At 51.2% G+C, this 22,943-nt stretch overlaps 1 protein-coding gene across 9 annotated transcripts in view; it reads right to left on the bottom strand.

The window, feature by feature from the left end:
* The window catches only part of IKZF1 (IKAROS family zinc finger 1), an 89,422-nt gene that overhangs the window by 25,017 nt on the left and 41,462 nt on the right, over positions 1 to 22,943 (bottom strand). For 7 of the 9 annotated variants that reach the window (XM_033088155.1, XM_033088156.1, XM_033088151.1 and 4 more), the window contains exon 4: positions 498 to 758. The exons of the other annotated variants lie outside the window; for them this stretch is intronic. In XM_033088155.1, coding sequence (XP_032944046.1) covers positions 498 to 758 — 261 coding nt within the window. The remainder of the gene's footprint in view (positions 1 to 497; positions 759 to 22,943) is intronic. 9 annotated transcript variants of the gene reach the window in all.

Here is a 22,943-nt window from a genome sequence, read left to right as displayed (position 1 = left end):
CCATCGGGAAAACCACGTGAACTCTTTCTGAAAGGCTACACCCCGTCTTTCACTAATATTTAAGAACCAAACCCTGATAGTTCAAATACAGAAAAAATGCAATTTTACTCAGGGTTCCTCAGTGGCAAGCCTGAGGCCGACGTTTTGATGCATTAATCTTTTTTTTTTTTTTTTTTTTGGATCTGTCTTGTTTTCTTAAAGGCCAACAACTTGGCGGGCGCCACCGAACAGCGCAGTGGCCAATATTCAGTGGGTATCACCGCCGGCCCTTGCACACACACAAGAGGCCGCTAACTTTCCCTTTCTGTTTGTTGCTGAATTGTCTACGGTCGGATGGGTGAGTGTTTAGCAGTCCCGCCCGACGTCGTTTGGAATGAGAACGTGACGCCCTGCTATGGCGTGGAGCCACCGCCGCGCGCCCGTCTTCCTGCAGCACCCTGAGCACGACAGCCCAGACAGGATGCAGAAGTGCCTCCTGCGACACCCCCAAGCCTTACCAGTGTGGCTTCTCTTGTGGACCATGAGCACATTGGGACCGATGCAAATTATCCCACAGACATCACACTTTAGTTTGCCGTTAGGAAGTCGAATGCCTCCAGCTCCCGACAAAGCTCTGCCGCCTTGGCCACTGTGGGAGCCATTCATTTTCTCTCCCGAGGCATCAAGCACTCGTAAATCCTCGGCACATGCTTCCCCATTCATTTCACAGGCACGCCCATTCTCTTCATCACTCTGAGTCTCTACTTTAACATTACTGGCTGAAAGACACAATACAGGGCGCCACTCAGTGTCATCGCAAAAACAAAACAAAGCAACACAGCAGCAAAAAGATGACCCAACGGGAGCAGAAAGCTCCTAAACAGAGGTTCTCAGCAGCTTCCGCCACGTGGACGGCGTCCCTGAGTGGTGGACGGATCAGCCCATGGGGCTGTGAGGGCCTGGGACAGGAAACCAAGGCATTGGGGACGACCGGCCTGCCCTCGCCGCAGGCACGAGTGGCAGAGCCTGAGAATGTGTAAGGGACCCATCCCTAAATCCTCACTGTGCAGCAGGGTCCTCTCTCTAAGAAAGTCAGGGTCACCAGACCCACAGTAACAGCCTGGTGTGGCCTCTGGAGTAACCGGAGGCCCGCTACCAGGTGGCACCTCTGCCAGGAGAGCCCCTCACAGCAGCAGCTGAGTGCTGTCCTGTCATCCAACCTCCCGGGGTCGCGACCTTGTTTGGCGAGAACCCTACTTAGTGGTTATCGAGGCTGAGAAACTGCTACTTATAGCGTTGCCTTTCCTCGTGTCATGTATTCATGAACTCTGGGACCAAACTCAGCAAATGCATGCGCAACTTCTGACCACAGACTCCTGGAAGATTTGTTTGCTTCTTTAGTACATAATCATTCTAACTCCCTTTTATTTCGTAATTTATTTCGTAAAAGATCCATCCTAAAATAGAGCCACGTTTTCATCAATTTCTTGTGATGGCTGAAGGGTCGGTTGGGGTCGTTGTGAATGGAAGAGACTGAGACCTGCTTTTCAGAGGGAGCCTACGTGTGGGGTGAAGGGCCAGTGTCGGGACGCAATGGCTGCTGTGTCCCCTGCCTTCTCCTTCCCTTCACGTCACATTTAGGGCAATTATTTATGTCATTCCCGTATTTCTCTTGGTAAACGCAGTGAGGGGCGTGTTATGTGCATTCTCCTGAAATACAGCCTGGGGGGGCGTGGAGGAACCCAACCCTGCCGGGAAAACCATTGTTTCCATCACAGTCTCCACAGGTCGGTGAGAGCACGCAGGAAACTGCCAAGGAAAACTCCCGGAGACAGGCGACAGTGACCACTGCAGCCTGCGGCCAGGGCTTTGGGTCGGTGGTCCTCCCCGTGGGGTCCCTGGACCAGCAGCAGCGTCTGAGAACTTGCAAGAGCAGATTCTCACGAACTCGCAGAGCGGGGCTGGTCCCCGCAGAGGCCTGTGACGTCCACCCGAGTCTGAGAACAACTGTTTATCATGGTCAACTTAACAGTAACTCTCCGAGTTGACTTTATCCAACACATCCCTCTACCTTTGGGAGTCTGGAGCCTGGACTCTGGTATCAGGCTTCTTGGTGTGGCACCCCAGCTCCACTTTCTCTAAGCTCCAAGACAGACCCCAGGCGAGCCACGTGACTTCTCTGTGACTGGGTGTCCTCATCTGCAAACATGGCACCGTTGCCACACTGGCCTCCTGGGCGGGGTGAGGTTTTGGTGGGTGAGCTGGTGAGAAGTTAGCTTAGGACAGTGGCTGCGTGTGGAGACCACAGACCCATCGCACTGGGGGGCCCCACCTCATCCCATTAATGTTGCCGGCACTTTAACTCCCAACAGCTTATGAGAGAGGACTGCTCGTATCCTATTTTACACGTGAAAATGCTCACGCACAGGGAGGGTGAACAACTGGCCGGGGGTCACACAGCTAGCAAGTGGCAGAGCTGGGAGATACTGCAGGCACCCTGACTGCTATCCAGCCAAGGTTTGCCCATTAAGGCTTTGGAGAGAAGACTTACAGATAGATAAGAGCATGGAATGAGTTAGCTGAGATCGCATCAGGCCCTGGATCACAATAAAGCAGGGGTGTCCAAACTGCGGCCCACGGGCCAACTGCGGACCATGATCCATTGTTAATTGGCCCGCAGCAAATTCCAAAAGTATATTTAGTTTCCTTAAATAAACCAGGTGAGGCAATACGTACTTCACCTCGAGTGAGGGGCCCGGCTGTGTGTGTATTTTACCGCATAGGGCCCTTGGTGAAACACGTTGAAAAGTTTGGACACCCCTGCACTAGAGTGTTCTGAAGACCCACTCATGGGGAATCTCAGAAGGGGCTTCCTACAGGATCCCGACACCGGAGGATCAGCAATGCCCTGTGTCCCAGTGGCCTCCTGGCCTCTCCCAGCCACCAGGGAGAGTCTTCCAGGCACGGGAGCGGGGAGACCAGACGGGCCGGGAGGCGGGTGAGTGGCTGGCAGAGGCTTTCCTGCCTGTGCTCTGTGGGCTCCGTCTCTCGGGGGCGAGCATCTGTGTCTTCATGGGGAAGCAGACTCATTCACCAACTGCCCACCCGTGTCTGCACCGGAAACATGACCATCCAGCTTCCAAGGCCTCTGAACTCCTTCACCAGGGCTGTTTCTAGTTGTCATCTTGTAGCGTCAGCACAAAGTGGCGTAAATGACTGCGTGTGAGAGAAGTTCTCCAACACGGAAGCTGACGCCCAGCCCAAGGGTGTCTGGCGCTGGAAGGAGACCATGTGGAGGGACAGCGTCGGGGTCACCCCTTGGCTGGCCCTCCAGTCGGCTCGATGTCATCAATTTAGAGGCCAGAAGTGAAAAGAACAGACTCCTGCTTTCCCAAAGACACACAGCAGTAGTAGATGGTTCCGGATGTTGCCTAGAACGCCCACTTGTTCTGCGTCAGGAAAGCCTGGTGTTTTGCGACCCCAGGGTGCTCTGTGGCTGGTGGGGATGGCTGGCGATGGTGTGGGGAGCGCAAGAGCAGCGCAGCACAAGGGTGCCGTCTGGGTTTCTGAGCCCAGGAGAGCACGCTCCCCTACGGCAGGCTGCTTGCAGAGGAGCGGACACTGTCAGGAGGGGAAGGATGACCGCGTGATGGGAAAGCAAGGGTGATGTCTCCCTGATGCCACAGAGGTCCTCAAGCCAGAAGACGCGACACCCGTCCCCACCTTGACTAGTGGTTCATGAAGGAGGGACTTGATGATGATTATGTCATGGGACATTTTCTCTGAGAACTGTCATGGGACCAAAACGCCAGGAGGCTACACAGGCCTGGAAGCATCTGACAAATTATCCTGAGACCACGGAGGACCCCCAGGTACAATGTTAGGTACACATGTTCAGCACCGGAAGACGCAAAGCTCAAAGAAGGAAATTCAGGACCCTGTGCTATTCTAGGTTTCTCAAAAAACGCAGACAAAACCCCCGGTCAGTGCGGCTAAATCAAGGAACCAGAGACAATGGGAACTGGACAGAGCTTCCACATAAGCAAATGCCACACACATTTCGAAACAGCAGTCCGACAGCAGAGGCCCAGCATTTTAGAGCTGGAAGCTTGCTAGCACTCTGGGCACAAATTCTGGGCCTTCTGATGACAGGGAAGTCTGTGGGGACTGAGAGTGGGAAAGAATGACTTCTGGGGCAAAGGGGGCTGCTGAGAAGAAATGGGCCACCGTGTCAGACGCAAGCGTGAGAGAATTTCCCTAAATGTAGAGGGAAGATTCTCGTCTCTGTGGACGGATGCATGGCAGAGATTTCTGCCCCCCGAGGAGGGTGTCTATGAAAACGGGTCTGCCATTGGGCTGGGAGGACAATACGGGCAACATGCTTATTATTTTTGTAGATGACAGAAATCAGGGCATGAAACTACCTTAATGGCAAACATAGACTGGATCTCAGAAGTTGAAATCTAATAGACGTAAATGTAAGGTCCACTTAAGTGAAAATGCACATTTAAAAACCACAAGCTTGGGATGGAAGCTGGGGTTGCAGGCTTGGCTTCATTATGTAAGTGTGAAAAGGCTTCGGGGGTTTTGGCTGATGGAAAGCTCGATTAGCAAGGAGGCTGGGAAAAAGATCATCCAAGATGCAGTCTTGAGGTCCTGCGTTAATCTAAATCTGGGTCCCTTGCCCTGGTCAGGCTGGCCACCTCCTGGAAAGGGCCACGCAGAGCCTGGAGTGGTCAGATGGAAGGAAGTCAGTGGGGGACGGAAGCCAGTTCCTGTGGGGACATCAGTGGGAAGTTGAATGTTCTGTACTCGGATGCAGCCCGCAGGTGTTTTCTGTATGGAAAGCTGAGCAGGGCTCATGCTGACCGCCTGCCTGTACTCTGCTCTGAATTCATACACCACTCCATCTGAGCCATTTCCCTGGACCTGGAGCTGCTTTGCTGAGATACTGTTTCTGTGAAATGTGACACTGTCCCTGAATAGAGGAACTATACTTATAAATACTGTGTAACTCCATCCTCCCACCCTTAGAAACATGTCTCTCTCAGTAAGGTGCTGGCCTGACCTGATGAAATATAGACCATGAAATGGAGCCTTGCACATGCCTTTACCCTGGGACCCGGGCTGAGGCCTACCCTGCAGCTTTTCCATTGACGGGGCCCGATTTTACTATTTAATAGGTGTGGCTTATGTTACGAGTGGATGTTTTCAACCCTGAGTCAAAAGCTGCTTTCCTTCCCAGAGGCTATAAAACCTCTGGAAAAATGACAATATCATTGTTACGTATGAAGCCTATGTTATTAGTAACAGCAGTCCTAAGAGCGGCCCGCAGACCCCTGGATGTAAGTGGACTCTAGCACGTAGACAGGTTAGCCCTGGAGAATCTGGAGAATCCAGGGGACCCAGGGTCGGGGGGCCGAGGCCTGAGGCTGCCCAGAGTGTTGTATGCTGTCAGGAAGGATTCAAGCTTCTGAGTGCACGGCTACAACGCACACGGCAGCCCCACCTTCCAACTGCATTACACTTCCTCTTCATTTTCTTTTCCCTTTGAGGCTGTGTCTTTATATTTACTGGTCAGGTAAATGTTTGTACTCAGACTGCATTTTTCCATCGAAAAGATATTCTGAGATCTTCACTACAGTATCCGTTTAGGCCACGGAACCTCAATCTTTTAAATCTTAAAAATGGGAGAAATAGTCCTGCAGCACTGCTGACTAGGCAGTAAAAATCAAATGGAATGAAAATATTTATACTGTATCTGGAATGAGGCTAATTTTGAGATGAAGAGGAGATATGTAGGTGTTTCTGAGGTGTCTCTAGGAGAGGTTTATGAAAACTTTTAAGCATCTTAAAGGTTAATGAAACCATTTATTATAACATATCATTTTAAATGTGGGATTTTTCCTTCTTTTTCTTGTCATGATGCATGCTTAGGAATATTTTTATCCTTATTTGATGTTTTAGGCCTTTAAATGGAATGATGTCAGAAAGAGAGAAAATAGGAACTGTATGAAAAGAGAACAAGTTACAAGCATATTTGCATTTCCTCAGGTAACTAGGGACGCAAACTGGGATAAAGAAGGTGGTCAAACAGGTTATGTTTTTAATTTTGAAGAAGGAAGAGGTGAGGGGTGAGGACAATTCTCCACCCTGACCACTAGGTGGTGATGTTGGCCCAGAACAGTTTGGTTGCTGTTTGCGTGGGGATATCTGGCGTCCCGATGAACAGCCACTGGTGCGAGGGGATATGTATGTACAGTTTGGGTACATACATCGGGGAGGGGGAGAAAGACCCTAATACTTTGTGAGCCCATGTGTATAAGGACATGGACAGGCAGTGCATCAAAATCTATATAATCTATCGTACAAAAACTCCAGTCTCACATATCTTTAAACGCAGCCATGTTTTATACAGTGTCTTCCCCAGAGGTCTGCTTCAACACTGCAATATGCTTGAGCCTACACATCCTCCGATTTAATGGCAGCCTGTCTTAGGTTGTATTAGCTCACTCTGAAGTGCCTTTGGCTTCACAATATTTCAACCATGTGACTGTTCATCTCAAAATTACAGTTAGTTCTCTGTCCCAGTACCTTAGTGTTTTATATAGTCATATATAAGCACACATACACATATGTACACATATGTAAATATTTATGTATGTACATGTGTACATATCCCACAGAAATAAAGATCAAGCTAGTGTTGAATTAAAGGACCGTCAGTAAGAGAAAGATCTCTGTACCTTTATACACGTACACTGGAAAAGCCGTCAATGTAGCTTGTAAGAAAGGGGCCTGCTTAGATTGACCCTGCGAAATCCTTTAGAGACCAGGATGTCAGACAGCCGTCTCTACCTGTTCCTGACGCCGTTAGATCCGAGCCTGTATTGCACTTGCTACAGTATTAACAAGCACGACCTGTGTTCTGATGTCGCTCTCCAATGTGAGAGAACTTACTCATACAGGTTCTCAAGCGTCTGAGTTCTAGGGGGCAACCCACTCGTATCACTTTGAATATTCAGCTACGGGTACAATTTTCAAAAGCACTGTCCATTCCTTAAAATACTCCTCCGAGAATGTTGCCCACATGTATTTATCATCTATCATCTCTCAATGCCTGAAAAAGAAAGATGAAATCCACACCTGCTTTTGGTTTAACAGCTCAGATCAGGAATGGCACCCAGGCACGAAGTGGGAAGTCTGTCGGCTCAGACTGTGAGGCCCCGGGCACCAACGGCCAACGGCCTGGAGGCCCTGCGACTTTTCTCAGTTCTGAAATTAATACTTCAGAGCGACAGAAGGAGAGGATGTGTCTTTCTCCTGTCCTACAAACTTGGGAAAATTATGTTGAGAACATGTTGGGTTGTTTCCTGGTGACAGAAAGTCTGGCCATTTTATCAGCTACTCAATAAAACAAGAGATAATACCAGGTTAATAACAACCCTGTTTAACAGCATTTAGTAGAGTAAGAATCCCATCAGAGCCGTTGCTGCGTCTCCCTCCATGGCCACCACAAAGGGCTCTTTCAACCATCTAAAATGTCACATACGTGCTTTATTGTGTAAGTGATGTACTTGATGGAATGGTCAATATTTATCTCATTTTGTCAAGTATGAAGAAAGGTGATGGAAAAAACATGCATTCACGATATTTACACTATGGCAACTGGGCATGAAATGAACACGTTTCCATGTTTTAGAAGCAAAGCGTATACTTACGAGAGAAAGATTTGGGAATTATTGCATGAAAATCCCTAAAGCCATCAGCCCCATATGCAACTGCAATAAAGAAGCAAAAAGAAAGAAAGCTGGGTTGTGATACCGTTTGACAGACGTAGTAAGAGTTTAAAAGAAAGCATTATTTTCTTAAATATAAGCAAGCATGGCTCAAAGCCATTATTTAATGACTGATCAGCGCCTGCTGCCCTCAAACACCTGAAAAGACAACAGTGCCTACTCAGGATCACATCATAGTGTTTGGAGCAACCTCGGTGTGGCAGACATCTCAGGGTGGTGACCTAAACCATTGCAGAACGATGGGAAATCTCAGCAGAACCGGTGCGAGCAATGTCTCCTGGGAGGCACTCGTCCTCCGCAAAGCCGTGTGCTCCTTCAGGGCGGACGGCACAGCACATGCTGTGCACCCAGCTTTTTCTTAGAAAGTGTTCACAGAAATTAGAGAACGTTCATGCGACACCCTGAGTGAGTGGGGGGAAATGAGTGTGTGCCTCTCCTTTGGTGAGAACTACCCAATTTCTGTGGGTGTTCCTTATCAGCTGCCCTCATAAATGTTATCAGTGCCTCGAATCTTCAAGTTCTCGTTCTGTTTTATAGGTCAGAGCTTCCCAGAGTGTGTCTTCAAACTAACTGGCTACCACGCACGCACATGTATGTACTGCATAAACACGCATGCAGTTTTCTCTCCATGAGTGCGGTCACAGTGACTCATTATGGGTACAGTGTGGCTGTGGAATTGAACTTGTTGGGTGAACTACTGAACTGACAGAGTACAGACCATGGTGTCCTGTAGGCCTCTGGACTCTGCCTGAGCCAGTGTTATCCCAAAATATCTGACCACAGACCCTCCCCCCCCATGAAAAACTTATTACAAATTGGGACAGTGGGCAAACACAATTTGAGAGATACTTCCAAAGCTGTTGCTTGAATGGACTAGCTTCATCGTTTCCTAACACTTAGTCTTCTACTTCTATTGTTCCTTGATCGTCCAAATCTAACAGAGAAAGTCACTACCATGTGCCTCATCACTCAGAGCTGGGTGGTCACGTGCTGGGGGGGTCACATGGTGAACAGTGTGATGCCGACCGCGCAGTGACCTCTGCAGGCGCTCGTCTTCACTCAGCTCTGACCCTTTCTGTCAACTTTTTGAACCTCAGTTGCTCTGAGTCAGGGAGGCATGACCATCTCAGATCATGGAGAAAAGGCGAAGGTGATTTCAAAGCTAAGTATCACCTTTTCAAAACTGGGGCATTACAATGCATGACCTAATACGTACCAAATGCTCTGATTAAATGACATCACTGCCACAAGTCCCTGAGATACTGCAGACTCTTGGACATGACTTGATTTGAAGGTCAAGCTTTAACACACTCTTTTAGCTCCAAGACCATAGGATGTGTGTGTTTGTGTGCGTGTGTATGTGTGTGCGTGTGTGTGCGTGTGTGTGTGATGAGCACAGCCCTGGAGGAATTCATGTTCACTGGGAAACCTTTAAGCTAAGGAGCCAAGGGGTTAGAACTGAATGTCATGTTATCTAAAATCTGTCTCATCGTTAGAGAAGGTAGACTGTGGGGGTCTTGGATGGTTGTAATATAAGCCTTGAAATACATAATTTTGTGAGAATGTTTTCCGTTTTACCTGTTACCATTTAATATAAATAATGTTATATCATTAGACATTAAATGTTCGTTTTCAAGAGTATCAGTCCTTTGCCTAGTATAATTCAAATTAACTTTTTAATTTTTTTCTTAATATTTGATTCCCTGAACATTATAACAAGTTTAAAAAAACAAAACATAGTAAGTAGTAGCCGCTCTGCTTCTCCATAGGAAGGCTGAGCTGGTGAGAATTCATAATGGACGGGTCACTATATACCACAGGGACACATGACAACTCACTCAGTCCTGTCCGGATGGCATGCCACGGCCTCCTGACTGTGGGAACTGTCCTGGCCTCAGTGGCCGCCTGGCTGTCCTTTCTTCTCTCCATGCTGCCACCCAAATCCAAACTTGAGGTCCCCGCCCAGAGCCAGCCCTCCTCCTGTCCCACAGGTGTGGTGCTGTTCTCTGGGCCCCACACATCCGGACGCACACGGTCATCTGTGTGGGCCTGCACAGCCAATTCCTCTCGAGTCCTTCTGAGACTTCTCTCCTACCGTTTCCCAGGCACACACATCCCACCATGTCCACAAAGCCGCTGCCTCACCCAGCAAGGCTCCTCGCCTGCCCACCACCTGGCACGGGGTGGGGTCGGCACCCGTGCCCCTGCCATCGACCCTGCCCACTGCCCTCTAGACTGCCGTTACGGACACCATCTCCGTACTTCCAAAGTGCCCACGGCCTGCTCTATCCCACGCCTCGTGTCACATCCTCTAGGACTGGTCACAGCGAGCATGACTCTCTCAGCAGTTAATGCTATTCAGGAAATCACATGGATGAACCTTCTGGAAAAAGGCAAGACAAACCCAACCCTGCAGCTACACCTCGTTTGTATGCACCCTGTAGTTTCCCTTCAGCTGTGCATGTAATTGTTTCCTAACTAAGCCTCAGCCACGGGATGAGCACGTTCTCCAGGTCCCAGCAGGTGTGCAGGGAGCCAGGTGTCCCCGCTCAGCTGGCACCGCCCGCCCTCTGCAGGACTGCACCCTCGCGGCTCGGTCCCTTTCCCGGCCCTCACCCTGTGCTGCTATAGCCCAGAATCCTTGGGGTGCAGGCGCAGGACTGGACCTGATGTGGTCTCGCGCCCAGTTCTGGGCTCAGAGGAGAGGCTGCAGGCACGCGGCCCCCCTGGCCTCCCTCCCCTGCGGACTCAGCCAACTCCTCACCCCGACTTTCTGTGGAGTCATCACGTCTGAACAGAAACCCATTTACATTCAACCTGAAGCTACACAGCATGTGGGGACAGTGGTGCGTTTCGTGTGTCAGTTACGAGTGAGGCTCCCAAGAAACTTGGTGCCTTTAGACCGAGGGAGTCACGGGGACGTCACCGCCAGCTTCTCCCTCGTGTGTCACTTCTCTGGCTTTCTATTGGAGCGGGTCCTCTGGCTTCTTCTGCCTGTGTCACCTCACGGTGGAAGGCAAGGGTGCCTGCAGGTCAGAGGGCGGGGTCTGGCACACGCTCTGCCTCCCACCAGCTGTAAGGCCAACTACTCCGAGCCTCAGTTTCCCTTCCTGGGGGAAGAGTCATATGCATGTTGTCAGGCTCTCGTGAGGATTCACGGTGACGCTTGTGAGAGCCCTGCTGTTAGCAGCCCGGTCACACTGCAGCTCTTTTCTTAGTGGGAGGCCACAGCAGGTCAAGGAAAGAGTCATCGTCTTGTCAACACACACTCCAGGGCCTGTGGGGTCAGCTACAGCTGCTGACATCAAAGGAGGAAAGCAGCAGGGAGAGCTTTGCAAGCCACTGCCGGGGACAAGTAAAGACAGATGTATGTCCTGGGGAATGCTGCTGGCTCCCTGACACCCTGCGTCTATGCAGGCCTCGCCACCCAAATACCCCTGGTGGGTTCTCACCTCCACGTGGGAGTTTCCCTTACAGGGTTGCAGGCGAACTGCCAGGGTATGGGACAATTTTGGTTGATTCAAGAGGAACGTGACAAAGGTGGCCCGAGTCAAACTACAGCTGTCAGATGTGCCGTGCAGAGCAGACCACGTACAGACGTAAACAACAGCCTGATTTCACAGATCAGGAAAAGCCAATTTCCCACCCTCCTCTCTCCCTCGATCTAGAACAACCAGGGGAGTGTCCTAGTCGAGTTTATGTTTCATTACTACAATTTTCATTTTCCCCACTGAACTAAGTAAGATGGAAAAAGCCCTGATGGATAAACCTACAGTTTAGAAAGGGAGACGCGGGTCAGCAAAGGCTTCCCCGCTGTGAGTCACCTGCCGGGATGGCAGGCAGAACAGGACGGCCCACATGGGGGTCGGGCGAGGCCCCATTCTGGTGCTGGCGCTATATCCTGCACCCCCATCTGAGACAGTTCACCACAATATGGGGGTGAAACAGTCAACAGGTTCAAGAATAGCTTTAGGAACATTTCCTTAATGCTACATCCTCCTTGCTTTTTCATTCTTTTTGAAGAAAAATTACTGTTTGTTTCTTTGGTAAAAGTTCTATTCGCCTATTCTAAAGATAGCAAGTGTACAGAAGTATTAAGATGAAATTTCTAAAATTCACCTCCAACTCCTATAATCTGAAGAAAATTATGAAGAGGAGAAAATGGAAAAAATAATAAAAACGGAGTGAGAAGGTTTAGTTCAAGCATTTAAAAAAAGGAGAAGGAAGAAGGGACATTTTCAGGCAACAAATGAGAGCTGGAGAAATAACAACAAGACAGAAAGGTTTTGTCATGAGCCCGGGGAGGCTCAGAGTGTGAGGTCCTGGATATAAGTGAATGAAGTTTGTTTTGTTTTTCCATTCCAAACCGTATTCCAATTTATTCTGGAAACTACACTAAGTCCGGCTGCACACGGGAGTGTGGACGTGCTGACTGGTGGGTGGCCTCGCAGGTGTGTGTGGGGAGGCCCCCTTGCCATGTGCAGGCCCTGTCAGGCCAGAGGAACCAGACACGCCTCCCGTGGTGACGGTGACTGTGGTCACTTGCGGATGGGAAAGAAAGGCCTGCAGGGATGTGAGGCCGCCCAGCTCACCAGCTGCCTGAGTGTCTGCAGCGCCGTCCGGCATGCGCTCTAGCTGCTGCAGCTGCATGTGTTAGATGTGGTTTTCCTGGCAGCACGTTCTCGCTGGAGCACTGGGCGAGCTGCCGTTGTCAGTGTCAAAGGATTTCGGCAGAGGAAGCCTCGGAGACGACAGGCAGCACTCTGACTGACTGCTACCCTCGCCCCAGCCCTGAGAGGTGAGGACTGTCACACATGGAGGAGGCACAGGAAAAGCTGCTCCGACACGCCGAGGGCTGCCCAGCCCGCCTGCGGCCCAGCTGCACACGCCGCACCCCGGCCCCGCTCCAGGCTCTGCAGATACTGTTGGCCATTCCCGCCTGTCCCCACCGCTGGCACTGTGTCAAGCCCCAGAGATTCTAGGAGCCCGGGCCCTGCTTCAGGGAGGCCAGAGATAAAGTAATCTCCCCCAGGACACACAGAGGGTGGGTCCCCTGCTGTCCCTCCCTTCCAGAGGCTTGCAGGGGTCCCTGCCAGAATTCCAAGCAAATGGTGACTCAGCAAAGGAAAAGGAACAGTGTATGCGGTAGTGTCCCAGGTCCCTCAGCCACAGCATACGGTCCCTGATCCCCGAGCTTCAGTGGAAGTGTTCGTGGAGTTTTTGTGCTGAAACCTCTGGGGCTGCTGGTGATTGTTGCACAGTATACGGGGATGACGCCTCCATCCCAGCCTTCCCATTCCTTCCTGTTCTCCTCCCAAAAGCATGTTTCTCAGGCAGCCGGCTGGGGGACTTGGGGTACGGAAGAGTGGAAGTGGAAGATACCTCGGCGTGTCTGTCAAATTGGCTGCAGAGGGAAGACCGGGCTGAGGTTGGGAGCTGCAGTGGGGACAGAAGCATAGGGGTGGGTGGATGCATGCGACCTGTGTATCAGGGCGCACGTGTGTGTGCGTGTGTGTGCACACGTGTGAACGGCACATACAGGCCGCTCTTCCTGCACACGTATTTACGAAGGCGGTTCAGTGCGGACTTGAACACATGGAACGCGCCCCTCACAGTGACTTCTACCTTCACAAGACAGCAGTGCAGAGAGGCAGACAGCAGTCCCTGGGGCTCAAGCATCAGAGGGGCTCCCCATCACCCCAAACTCTTTCCAGCCCCCCCACCCTGCCAGCAGGCCCAGACAGGTACCCAGCAGTCAGAGCGGGGGGCCAGGGCACTGACAAGCCACCATGAACTTCAGCCCCTCCCTGTCTTAACTGGGGAGCACTCCCGTAGAGGCTTCTGGGTAAGGAATTGTGGCTTCTGACAGAATTCTACATCTTGATGACAGGCGTGCACAGGCTGCGAGAAGACGTAAGGCAAGAGCTGTGGCTGCTTCAAGCTCTTTAATAAGAGTCACCTTATCGCTAACCTGGATGGAAGACTCTCAAGATCCTTGCATGTCACAGTTCTCTTCAGGAACTCTTTAAGGCTTCTTCTCTCACCCCACCCCCTTTCCTTTGCCCCCACTCCCCCTCTCACTATTCCCTAACTTACAGCACTAGGCTTGATAGACGCTAAGCATAAGTGGATCTGTCCCCCTCCCACGAAGTCCTGGGACGTTCTTCTGAGCGCTAGTTCCAGGGCAGGGCTCCGAGCCCATGGGGCGGTGAAGGGGGCTCAGGGAGGGAGGCTCTGCCCCCTGCCCGCCAGCTCTGAGCAGCTCTGGGACCTGCCAGTCATGGGCCTCACTCAGTCTCCGCTGTGGCATCAGAATAAATGCCCGCTCGCATCTCCAGACGCCTGGAGGTAGAAGGGGTGGCTGTCCCAGAGCAAGGACTTCAGCGCCCCTTCTCCTGGCTGCACCCACAGCCTTTGTCTGGGGTCACACATTGCTCAGCAGCCTCTGGGTTCCCAACACTTCTGCCAGAATTTCACATCTCTTGGGAAAACCAAATATCACACTTTTTTCCTAGTAGATGTCAGCTGTTTCTCGGGATCAGCTTGTCTCAAAAAGTCCTGTCCTTCACTTAAGCAACATTTCTTTGAACTAAGGGCGGTTCCTCCCTTTCTTTCCCCTCTCTGGAGTTTTCTGATTCAACACCACTTACTAGGAAATATGTGAAAAGAACCATGGTGGCTCTTGCATTCTTCCCGTTTAAAATCTAAGCCGCGTTAGGCTGCTCCCACATCTATCAGCGGGTACCGGGTGCCAGCAACTGTGACACACTTTCTATCCATCAGCTCCTCTCTTTCATTCCTGCGGCAGCCCTTTGGGGAACACAGGACTCCCAAGTGAGAGAGAGCAGGCTCAGAAAGGCCACCTGGCTGCCCCAGGACCCCTGCTGGGAACTTGGGGAGCAGGCTCTTGAACTCACGAGGCTCCAAACCCTGTGTTCTCCAGCCATGTATGTCCGCTTGCCCCAGGTCCCCTGTGCCACGCCAAGGCTGCCATATATACCAAAGGGCTTTGAAAGCTGAATAAAACATAGTGACAGAGATGAGAATTTTATGGGAGAGGGAGCTAATGTGCTATCCTGCTCCAGTCGTCTTGGTAGGGCTGAGACAACGTTTGCAAGCCCTCACTAGGGCTTGAGTGAGTGAGTGTATGAAGTGAGGCCCTTCGCATGAGCCGCAGTACGTATCATTCCAGGAGTGACCTGCGTTCTAGACATGGCCCACGTGTGCGTGTGAAGGCTGAGGGAGTCACAAGGAAATTATACAACGAGAATACGTTCTCTGACTGCAGGACAGTGTAGTCTCCAAGGGGCAGGAAGAGAAAGACCCCCGGCAAACAGTAGCCTGGCTGGAGGCGGGGGGCAGCATCAGCTCGGGGCCTGGTCCTCAGCGAGACAAGACTGCAGCCACCGCAGGGGAGCCTGGTAGGAGAAGTGACCCAGGAGCCTGGCCGCCCGGCAGGGCAACCTTCAAAATGAGAAGAGGGAACAGGGAATTCCCAGTGGAAATGCCAGGGCAGCTGTGTGCCTGGCGGGATGCAGAGGGGGGCAAGGGAGCTGAGATGACACCCCTCCTCTGGGGTCTCGTGGTGGTGACAGGGTCAGGTGTCAGGATGGCGATGGCTAGGGGAGGGTGCAGAGAATGTCCCTAACAGCCCACAGTCTGAAAGAGGGAAGCTGGGAGCCAGCGGGTGGTCTGGGGAGGGATCACCGTTCCCACTTGGGAAGTAGCTTCTGAGCTGCTGGGTTCCTGTGGCTGAAATGCTCACCCCAGGGCCTTCCAGGGCACCACCCGTCGGCAGTCTAGTCTGGAGAGGCCCTGCTAATGGGAAATGCCAGGCTTTAGAGGAAAACCATCCTGGCGATTGCCAGGCCCTGGGTTTCCAGAAGCCCCCACTTCTGCATTCTGTCATCTCCCCTCGGCAGCCATTTATCTTCCTCCTCCTCCTGCCTCATCCAGATGCCTCCAGGAGGCAGGGCCCAAGAGTATGATTGTGACACTGCCGCCTGTGTGTCATATTGTAACTGGGTTTCCACATCCTCCTGGCTGTATTGTAAAAGGCCTAGAAGAGGAACAAGGGCAAATAATGAAATATAGGAATCAGGGAAAGAGGAAGCTGCCCGAGACACCAGCCCAACCGAAATGCAAAGAATTATGGAGAAGTGACAGAAAGGGAAGCAAGAGTAAGGAATTGCATTTGGTGGCTTAGCAAAGCGCGTGCGCACACACTGATCCACTCACACAGCCTTTTCTGTGTCTCAGTAAACTCCTAAAAGGGCATGATCTCAGCCTCCGCAGAGGGAGAGGGACACGTCTGCTTCGCCACTCAGCTGGCTGAGGAGACAGAGGCCAGTGTCCCCTGCGTGTCTGCCCTAAATGGTACTAGATCCAGAAATTCCTTGTAATTCTAGGAGGCCATTCTGTTCTTTTTCTCCTCTGTTTAAAAAGCTAGAGAAAAAACATGGTAAAATTTCCTTACGTCATAATGAAAAATGTAATTTTAGGGCAGAGACAAATAATGGACTCGGGGAACAGAAGTTATAAGTGTATATTAAGGTAGATTCCCCTTTGAAAGCTGTAAACATCATTTTTAAAAATGAGAGCAGGAAAACCCTGAAATCTAGGGAAAAACGAGAAAGAAACTGTGAATTAGCCGGTTTGCGGCATTTTCTGTTTGTGGAGATAACCTGCGGCAGAACCCTGAGTCACAGGCATTCCCAGCTGGGCAGTTTGGAGGTTGCTTAGAAAAAATTCCTTATCTCCTATTTTCACAGGTCCCTGGCAGAGGGGCGGGGGGCCCAGCCCAGGATGCCTTCCCCGGCCACCTCCCCACGTCTCCAAATTCAGATGGAAAGTTCCCTCACAGGCGCAGGTTTTTAAATTAATACACAGTTTTCCCTCTTCCTTATTTTGCAAGAGAAACACTGGCTACCCCAGGAAAATGATGGATTGTCTCTGGAAAGTTTCCATTTGAGTGGTCCCCTCATAGAAGTATTTCTTGCAATTTATTCCTTGCGAGCTGACACGTTCAAATCCATCATGGATCTAAAATGGCCTGCTGTGCAGGGAGCTCGGGGGTGGGGCTGTGGGCCTGGCGTGTCCCCCACCTGCCTGCTGTCCAGCCTCCCCGGTGGTGGTCGGCCGGTACCCTGGCCACGCCTTACTCCTTCAACCCTTTGCCCACAGATGGCACGGACCCCAGAGGAGTTTCAACTTCAGTGCCCTTAGTTGAGTTTCTGTCTGAGGGGGAAGGAGTGCTCTCGTGGGCTTGGCCACTTCCCTGAGAATCCCGCAGGTTGCCCAAGTTTCCGAGGACAGAGGCTGACCGCCCCAGGCTGGCCAGGAGGCAGGGGAGGCCCATCTGCAGCCAGGCGCAGGCCCGCCCTCCTCCACACCCAGTGACCCCACCCTCAGGCTTCCTGGGTGAAAGTTCTAGATGACTCCATGCGTCAGTCAAGTCCCTACCCCAACATGACTTTTGGGACACTGAAGTGTGACACTGAGTGCTGTGGTCCAAGCATGCCATGTAAAACCAAAACACTTAACGTTTCCCACGTACATAAACTTCAGGTTATTTATTCCAGAAGCTTTCACAGAGCGCCTGCAGTGCCAACTCTGTGCCACAGAAAGTGCCACCTCCTCCCTTCTGGCCACAGGCCTGTAAAACAAGGGCACTGACTCTACTTTTAACCAAACCAGGAGAAGAGCAGATATGCTAGAGACAGTAACTAAAGGCCTGTGACTCCAAAGCCTCCGGGTGTTTTTTTCTCCCTTTGGTTTTGGCAAGTTGGTTTCTCCTCTCTGACCTTGTTCACTCCTTTTTCCTGTCTAAAACAAGCACACGGTAGCAGAGACCCACCTCCGGTACTGTATTGCCCTACTGTCCCCTCAGCCTGCCATCCACCCTCCCTCGGGCAGGAGTAACACAGAGCACCCTGTGAGCTGTGCCACTGACTTCCTTTCTGCCGGGGCTGAGGCTGCAGGAAGGGCTGTGCTCTTCCTGTGCGGGCAGCCTGTGGCCAGTGGGGGGCGCCACGCGCGGGCCCCTCCAGCAGTCCTTGGAGGCGGAGGTGGGAAGGAAGCCCAGTCCCCACATGGGTGGCCGCACACGTCTGCCTTGCTTTTCTCTTTTTCTTTCTCTCCTGTCCCTCGGTCTGCCCCTCCAAGGTCACCTATTCGATGAAATGAGCGGACTACGTGCTCGTAGCATTCCCCTCCCGTTGCTGGGGCGCAGAGCCGGGCTGCGAGAAGCACGGCCTGCCCCAGTGTCCCGGTAAGGGGGACTGGATGGTGAAGTAGCTGGTGTGTTCAGGTCCTGAGTTATAGATAAACACGGACAGAAGCCAGGGCAGACGGTGGGAGGCTCTGCCTTCTCTGGACGCTTCTGTCACTGAGTTTTAATACAATTCCCACATCCTGGCTCTGGGACGAGTCTCCCACTTTGTAACAGAGGCTCCAGGAGAAACACATTAAAAGGGTTGTTGACACTTTTTAATAGATGAAAGTTTTAGCAACTTGCTAGGAGATTTACAGATTCACTCACAAGAGAAGCCCTTCACTAAACATGACAAACCTGAAGACTGGTCATGGAGACAAAGGGGTGTCCCCTGGGCCCTTGTGGCAATCAAGCTCCCCACAGCCTCTGGAGCCAGACAGGCCTCGTCTCACAGCTAAGCTCTGGCATGTCTGGCCTCAGGATCCCCACGGAGGACTGGCTCCCATGGTCAGTCACTCCATCTGGTGACTTCAGAGAACCGCTAACATGATGGCTGGAGATGAGACAAAAGGAGGAGACAAACTTCTGACTCCATTCTCCCGCACAAACAGGCTAAACACTGCAGACACGAAGCCTCAAGTTCAATTACCAAGGAAAGAAGAAGAGCCAGCAGACGTATGCCTGGAGGGTAGCCAGACATTCAGCCCATCCTGGGAGGTGAGGTGGTGATAAGAGAGATGGAAGGTGTAACCCCTTTGCCCTGTTCAGAACGACCTAACTTAAAAATGCAAGTTTGGGGAAATGAAGAGCTTCACGGCTGATCTCATGCCCTGGACATTACACACTCACAGGTGATATACATCCATCTCCAGCCACTGGTGGCAATAGGTCAAGAATGAGAAAGAAAGTAAAACTGGCCTCTGAGGCAACCAAGTAAAAGAGAAGTAAAACACCTTTGAACTGCAAGTCACAGGTCTACTCATGGTGAGGTCCTCCACTCACTCATGGGTTGCTCCTGCACTCTCACCTGCAACAGTGGTGAAAATGATTCAATGACTCCTTCTTATCTTAACACCTGGCAGATTTGAAGTTGCAAGTTAGGAAGGAGAGAGAGACTGAAAACACGATCCTAACAGACAAGAGAAGCAGGGTCATCTGGGGACAGTGACAGCTCTCTGCCCACAATGACTTGTTCTGAAGGGAAGTCCCAGACCCATACGGCCAAACGAAGGCACGTGCGCTTTCTGGCAGTGGAGCTGCCATCTGTACCCATATGGAAGATCTGGGAAAGACGCCTGGCTCCCCTGGAGGCGTGAGAAACGTCTCCTGAAGGAATGACTGAGCGAGGCCGTGACCGCCCTGGTGACGCAGCGCCCCCGCGGACTGGATCACAGTGTGCACAGCGTGTGCCCACACGGGCTCTCTCCAGAACGCCTGAGGGACTATTTACAACAGTAAACTGGACTTAGGAAGAAAATGCCCGGGGCCTAGTAGGTTCTAGAAAGAGTCCTTATCCAGCAGGGTTAAAAGACACCCAAAGTGAAGTGGAGCCGGCTTGAGCAGTCTAGACAACATTGTCAGGAAGAAACACCCCATCTTGTCCCCCCACAAATGCTAAATGACGAGACGTGGCTGAGGTGGCCTATGAACATGGACTGTGCTCACGACCGTCAGCCCTCCACGGGCCCAGATACCACGGCTCGCTGCCCGGCTGGCTGAGCAGCTGTGCAGTAACATGTTCCTCAGGGCTTCATTTATATGCACATGTCCATTTGGTCCCAACTGTGTGCAAAGGGCATAAATCTTAGGTAGGGGCTAAAGTTTGCTTCCCGGGTCCTGCTGCCAGGAAAGTAGATAATGGAGGAAATAAAGAACATTCTGAGATTAAAAACAGGAAATGGGTGAATTCAGTGCCCCTTCTGGGAAATGATGAAATGCATGTGTTTCAACCTTAAGGTGTAATCATGCAAAACGCATTTTTATCAAGGTTCTTAAGACATGATTTCTCTTCACGATAAATGACTTTTTAAAATTAAAGAACCCAAATAATATAATGGTTAAACCCACTCCCCTGTTGTATCATAAAATGACAGGGATCTTGGGTATTTTCTGTTAGCAAACGATTAAAAGAGGAGAAAGTACCTAATGGCCAGTTGTGACGTGCTGAGCATTTTAGAGTTCTCAAATCAGAACTTACAACGTTTGGTTGGTTTTGTCCAGAGACGTGATACACAGATTGAATTAAACAACCAGAATCACTGTTAAAACACCAGCCCCTTATGTTGGAAAGCACAGCTCGTACTTTTAAAAGCAGGTCTTCGTCTCTCAGTGTGTAAACCAGAAGCACACGCTGCCCCCTGTTCACTGACCCACAGGGGCCCAGGCGGGGCCCAAGCGATGCCAATTTTGAGCTCACAACTGAAACGCCACATCAGGGACCCAGTGGCACTGACAGCTCCCCTCGCCCCAGGAGTCCTTTTCACAGATTGACACACAGAGCGGTTGTACAAATCACACCAAAGATCTACATTGATGAGTAACCAATGCAAATGAGAGGGAATGAAAGAACAGAAGATGATGGGAAATCTAACAGCGTAAATATTTTCACACTTCAGTGACACATTTCTAACGGTTAAGAGCGAGGCTGTTATCGGAGCATGGTGTAAGCCTGCCATCAGAATCTGGTGTAACGTGCTATCAGAAGCCAGTTTATCTCCCATCTGCCTGCCTCCACGTCCAGCCTGAGGACTGTCTCTCCAGCTGCAGAATCACCTGCCAACAAACTCTCTCTCACCGTCGTGGGGAGGACGATGGTCGGACTGACTGGTGGATTCAGAAACTTTACCTATGTCAACTGTTCAGGTCTCCCAGTTCCCAGATGGGCCTGAAAATCACACCTGGTTTCTGTACAGTGAACACCGATGGGGGACGTGGCAACAGCAGGGAAGAGGGGAGGTTTGCTCTGCCTTTTGGACAGAGACTGGCCTGACAGCTGGGCTCCTGAAGGAGCTCGGCCCCGCATGGATCCAGGATTTCCTGCCACGCAGCCCTGGACGCGGTAGCACCAGAGTGTGGCTACTCAGAGAGGAGGGGCAGCTGGCTCCAAGCCCTGGGGTCATCACTGGTGACTCAAACCCAGGGCTGCTGGCTGCCGGGCTCCCCCTACAGGCTCACCCCCCCCCCCATCTCTGCTCGGACACTTCAACTGACTCAGGGATCATTTCTTTTCCTTCTCACATGGGTTCTTGTACCTAACTTGGGATTTTCAAAACTACAGCTTTCGGAATGAATGTGTAAATAAGAGGAGCTGACTTGTTCCTAAGCCTTGACTCAAATGTTGCATGGAGCGTCCCCTCCTGCCCCAAACTTATTTCTCACAGAGCCTGTACCGTTACTCAAAATATAAGAATGATCCCCTAAACCTGACAGGGCTTCAGTTAGGGTGATCCATCTACATGATCTCTCATGAAAGGCGACAGAAGCAGTGGTTCAAACTAGCCATCATTCTTGGGGGTCAGCTCTGCCGACAACCGCTGCCCCAGTCCTCACGCCCACGCCATGGCTGCCTCGGGGATGCGTTCACCAGAGGCCTCTTCTGAGGTCACAGCAGGATCTTCCCCTCAGCCCACACAGAAACCAGGGCCACCTGATTGTCCCCCCACCTGATTCTCTTGCAACCTGTTAAAATTCTACCCATTCTGGAGCGGACGGGATATGTCATGTCTCCTAGACAGCCTACACTCTTGTCAGCAAAGCTGACTTTGCTCCTTGCGTGTCCTGCGGGTTCTCGTTCCTCCACTGCGGTGTTTCTTCCCCGTGGGAAGGCACCTGACTCACCCTCAGTGTTCTTCATCACACGCCCAACAAACACTGCAAGGGTGAAGCCACTCTGGATGGCAGATGCCAGAATCCAACTTCCCTACCAGTGTCCTAAGGCCATTTAAAGGTCAATGCCAGGATTTTTCAGTGTCATTCAGCAGGGCTTGTTCTTTGGAAGGTAACAAAGATCGTAAACAGGCAGACCTAAAATAACACAGGGTAGCACCTACAAGTCCAAACAACAAGAGATTCAGAATCCGAAAAGTTGGGTTCACACAGGTTGTGTGATTTGAAGATCCACCAATTAACCTCATTAATTTTATAACCAACCAAGTAAAGAAGAAGAGGAGTGGATGACGAAGTACCGCCGGCCCTCTCTGGACATTGTGAGCGTCTGGGCAGGGGCTGAGACCTTTCTCATCTGTGAAACAGAGCAACGCTACCCCCAAGGAGTACATCAGATGGGCACGCGGCCACGACTGGCACCCTCTGTCTCCTTCCAATCGACGCCAAGTTATCTCAGCCGGAGTCTCTCAGCACAGGCTAGTCAACGAGCGGGTACTATTACTGCGTAAAATAACAGTTCACTCCTTGAAACTGTTTTGTGCGGACGACCTCAGGTTCTGTTGTGTCTACTTTCTTCCGTGTCTACCTTCAGAAGAGTTGCCTGCCTGTAACCACATCTGCCTGGTGCTTCACTGTGTTCATTCCTGACACAAAATGGTGCCTGAGCCCATTTGTCCCACGGGCAGAGTCTGTGCAGTCACCATGATGACGTCCATGGCTTCAAAACCACCACCCTCGTGTTCAGATCTCTGTGCCACAGAATGAGGAAGCAGCACCTCATAGAGGTGTTTTACCTCAAAGGATACGCCAAAAATAGCTGTTTCTCAAGGCACATGTCCCACTCTCTTTCTCGCTCTGTTTTTTTTTTTTTTTTTGAGGTGAGGATTTTGCTAACAGTCAATTTGTGGGACGTCTCATGAAATCACTTGTCAGCAGCCTTTTCTTTTTTTTGGCTCAGACTTTCACGGCTCCTGAAAAGTCAGACATGTCATTTCCAATGGCAGCCATCAAGGACTTCAAAGAATTTGTTTTTCCGAAAATCTCAAGAAATCTTCCCTATTTCTGAA

The sequence above is a fragment of the Rhinolophus ferrumequinum genome, chromosome 20, assembly GCF_004115265.2.
Source record: "Rhinolophus ferrumequinum isolate MPI-CBG mRhiFer1 chromosome 20, mRhiFer1_v1.p, whole genome shotgun sequence".
NCBI classification, from domain to species: Eukaryota; Metazoa; Chordata; class Mammalia; order Chiroptera; family Rhinolophidae; genus Rhinolophus; species Rhinolophus ferrumequinum.
Note: the sequence above shows the minus strand (reverse complement) of the source record. Positions and strands in the feature narration are given on the sequence as shown.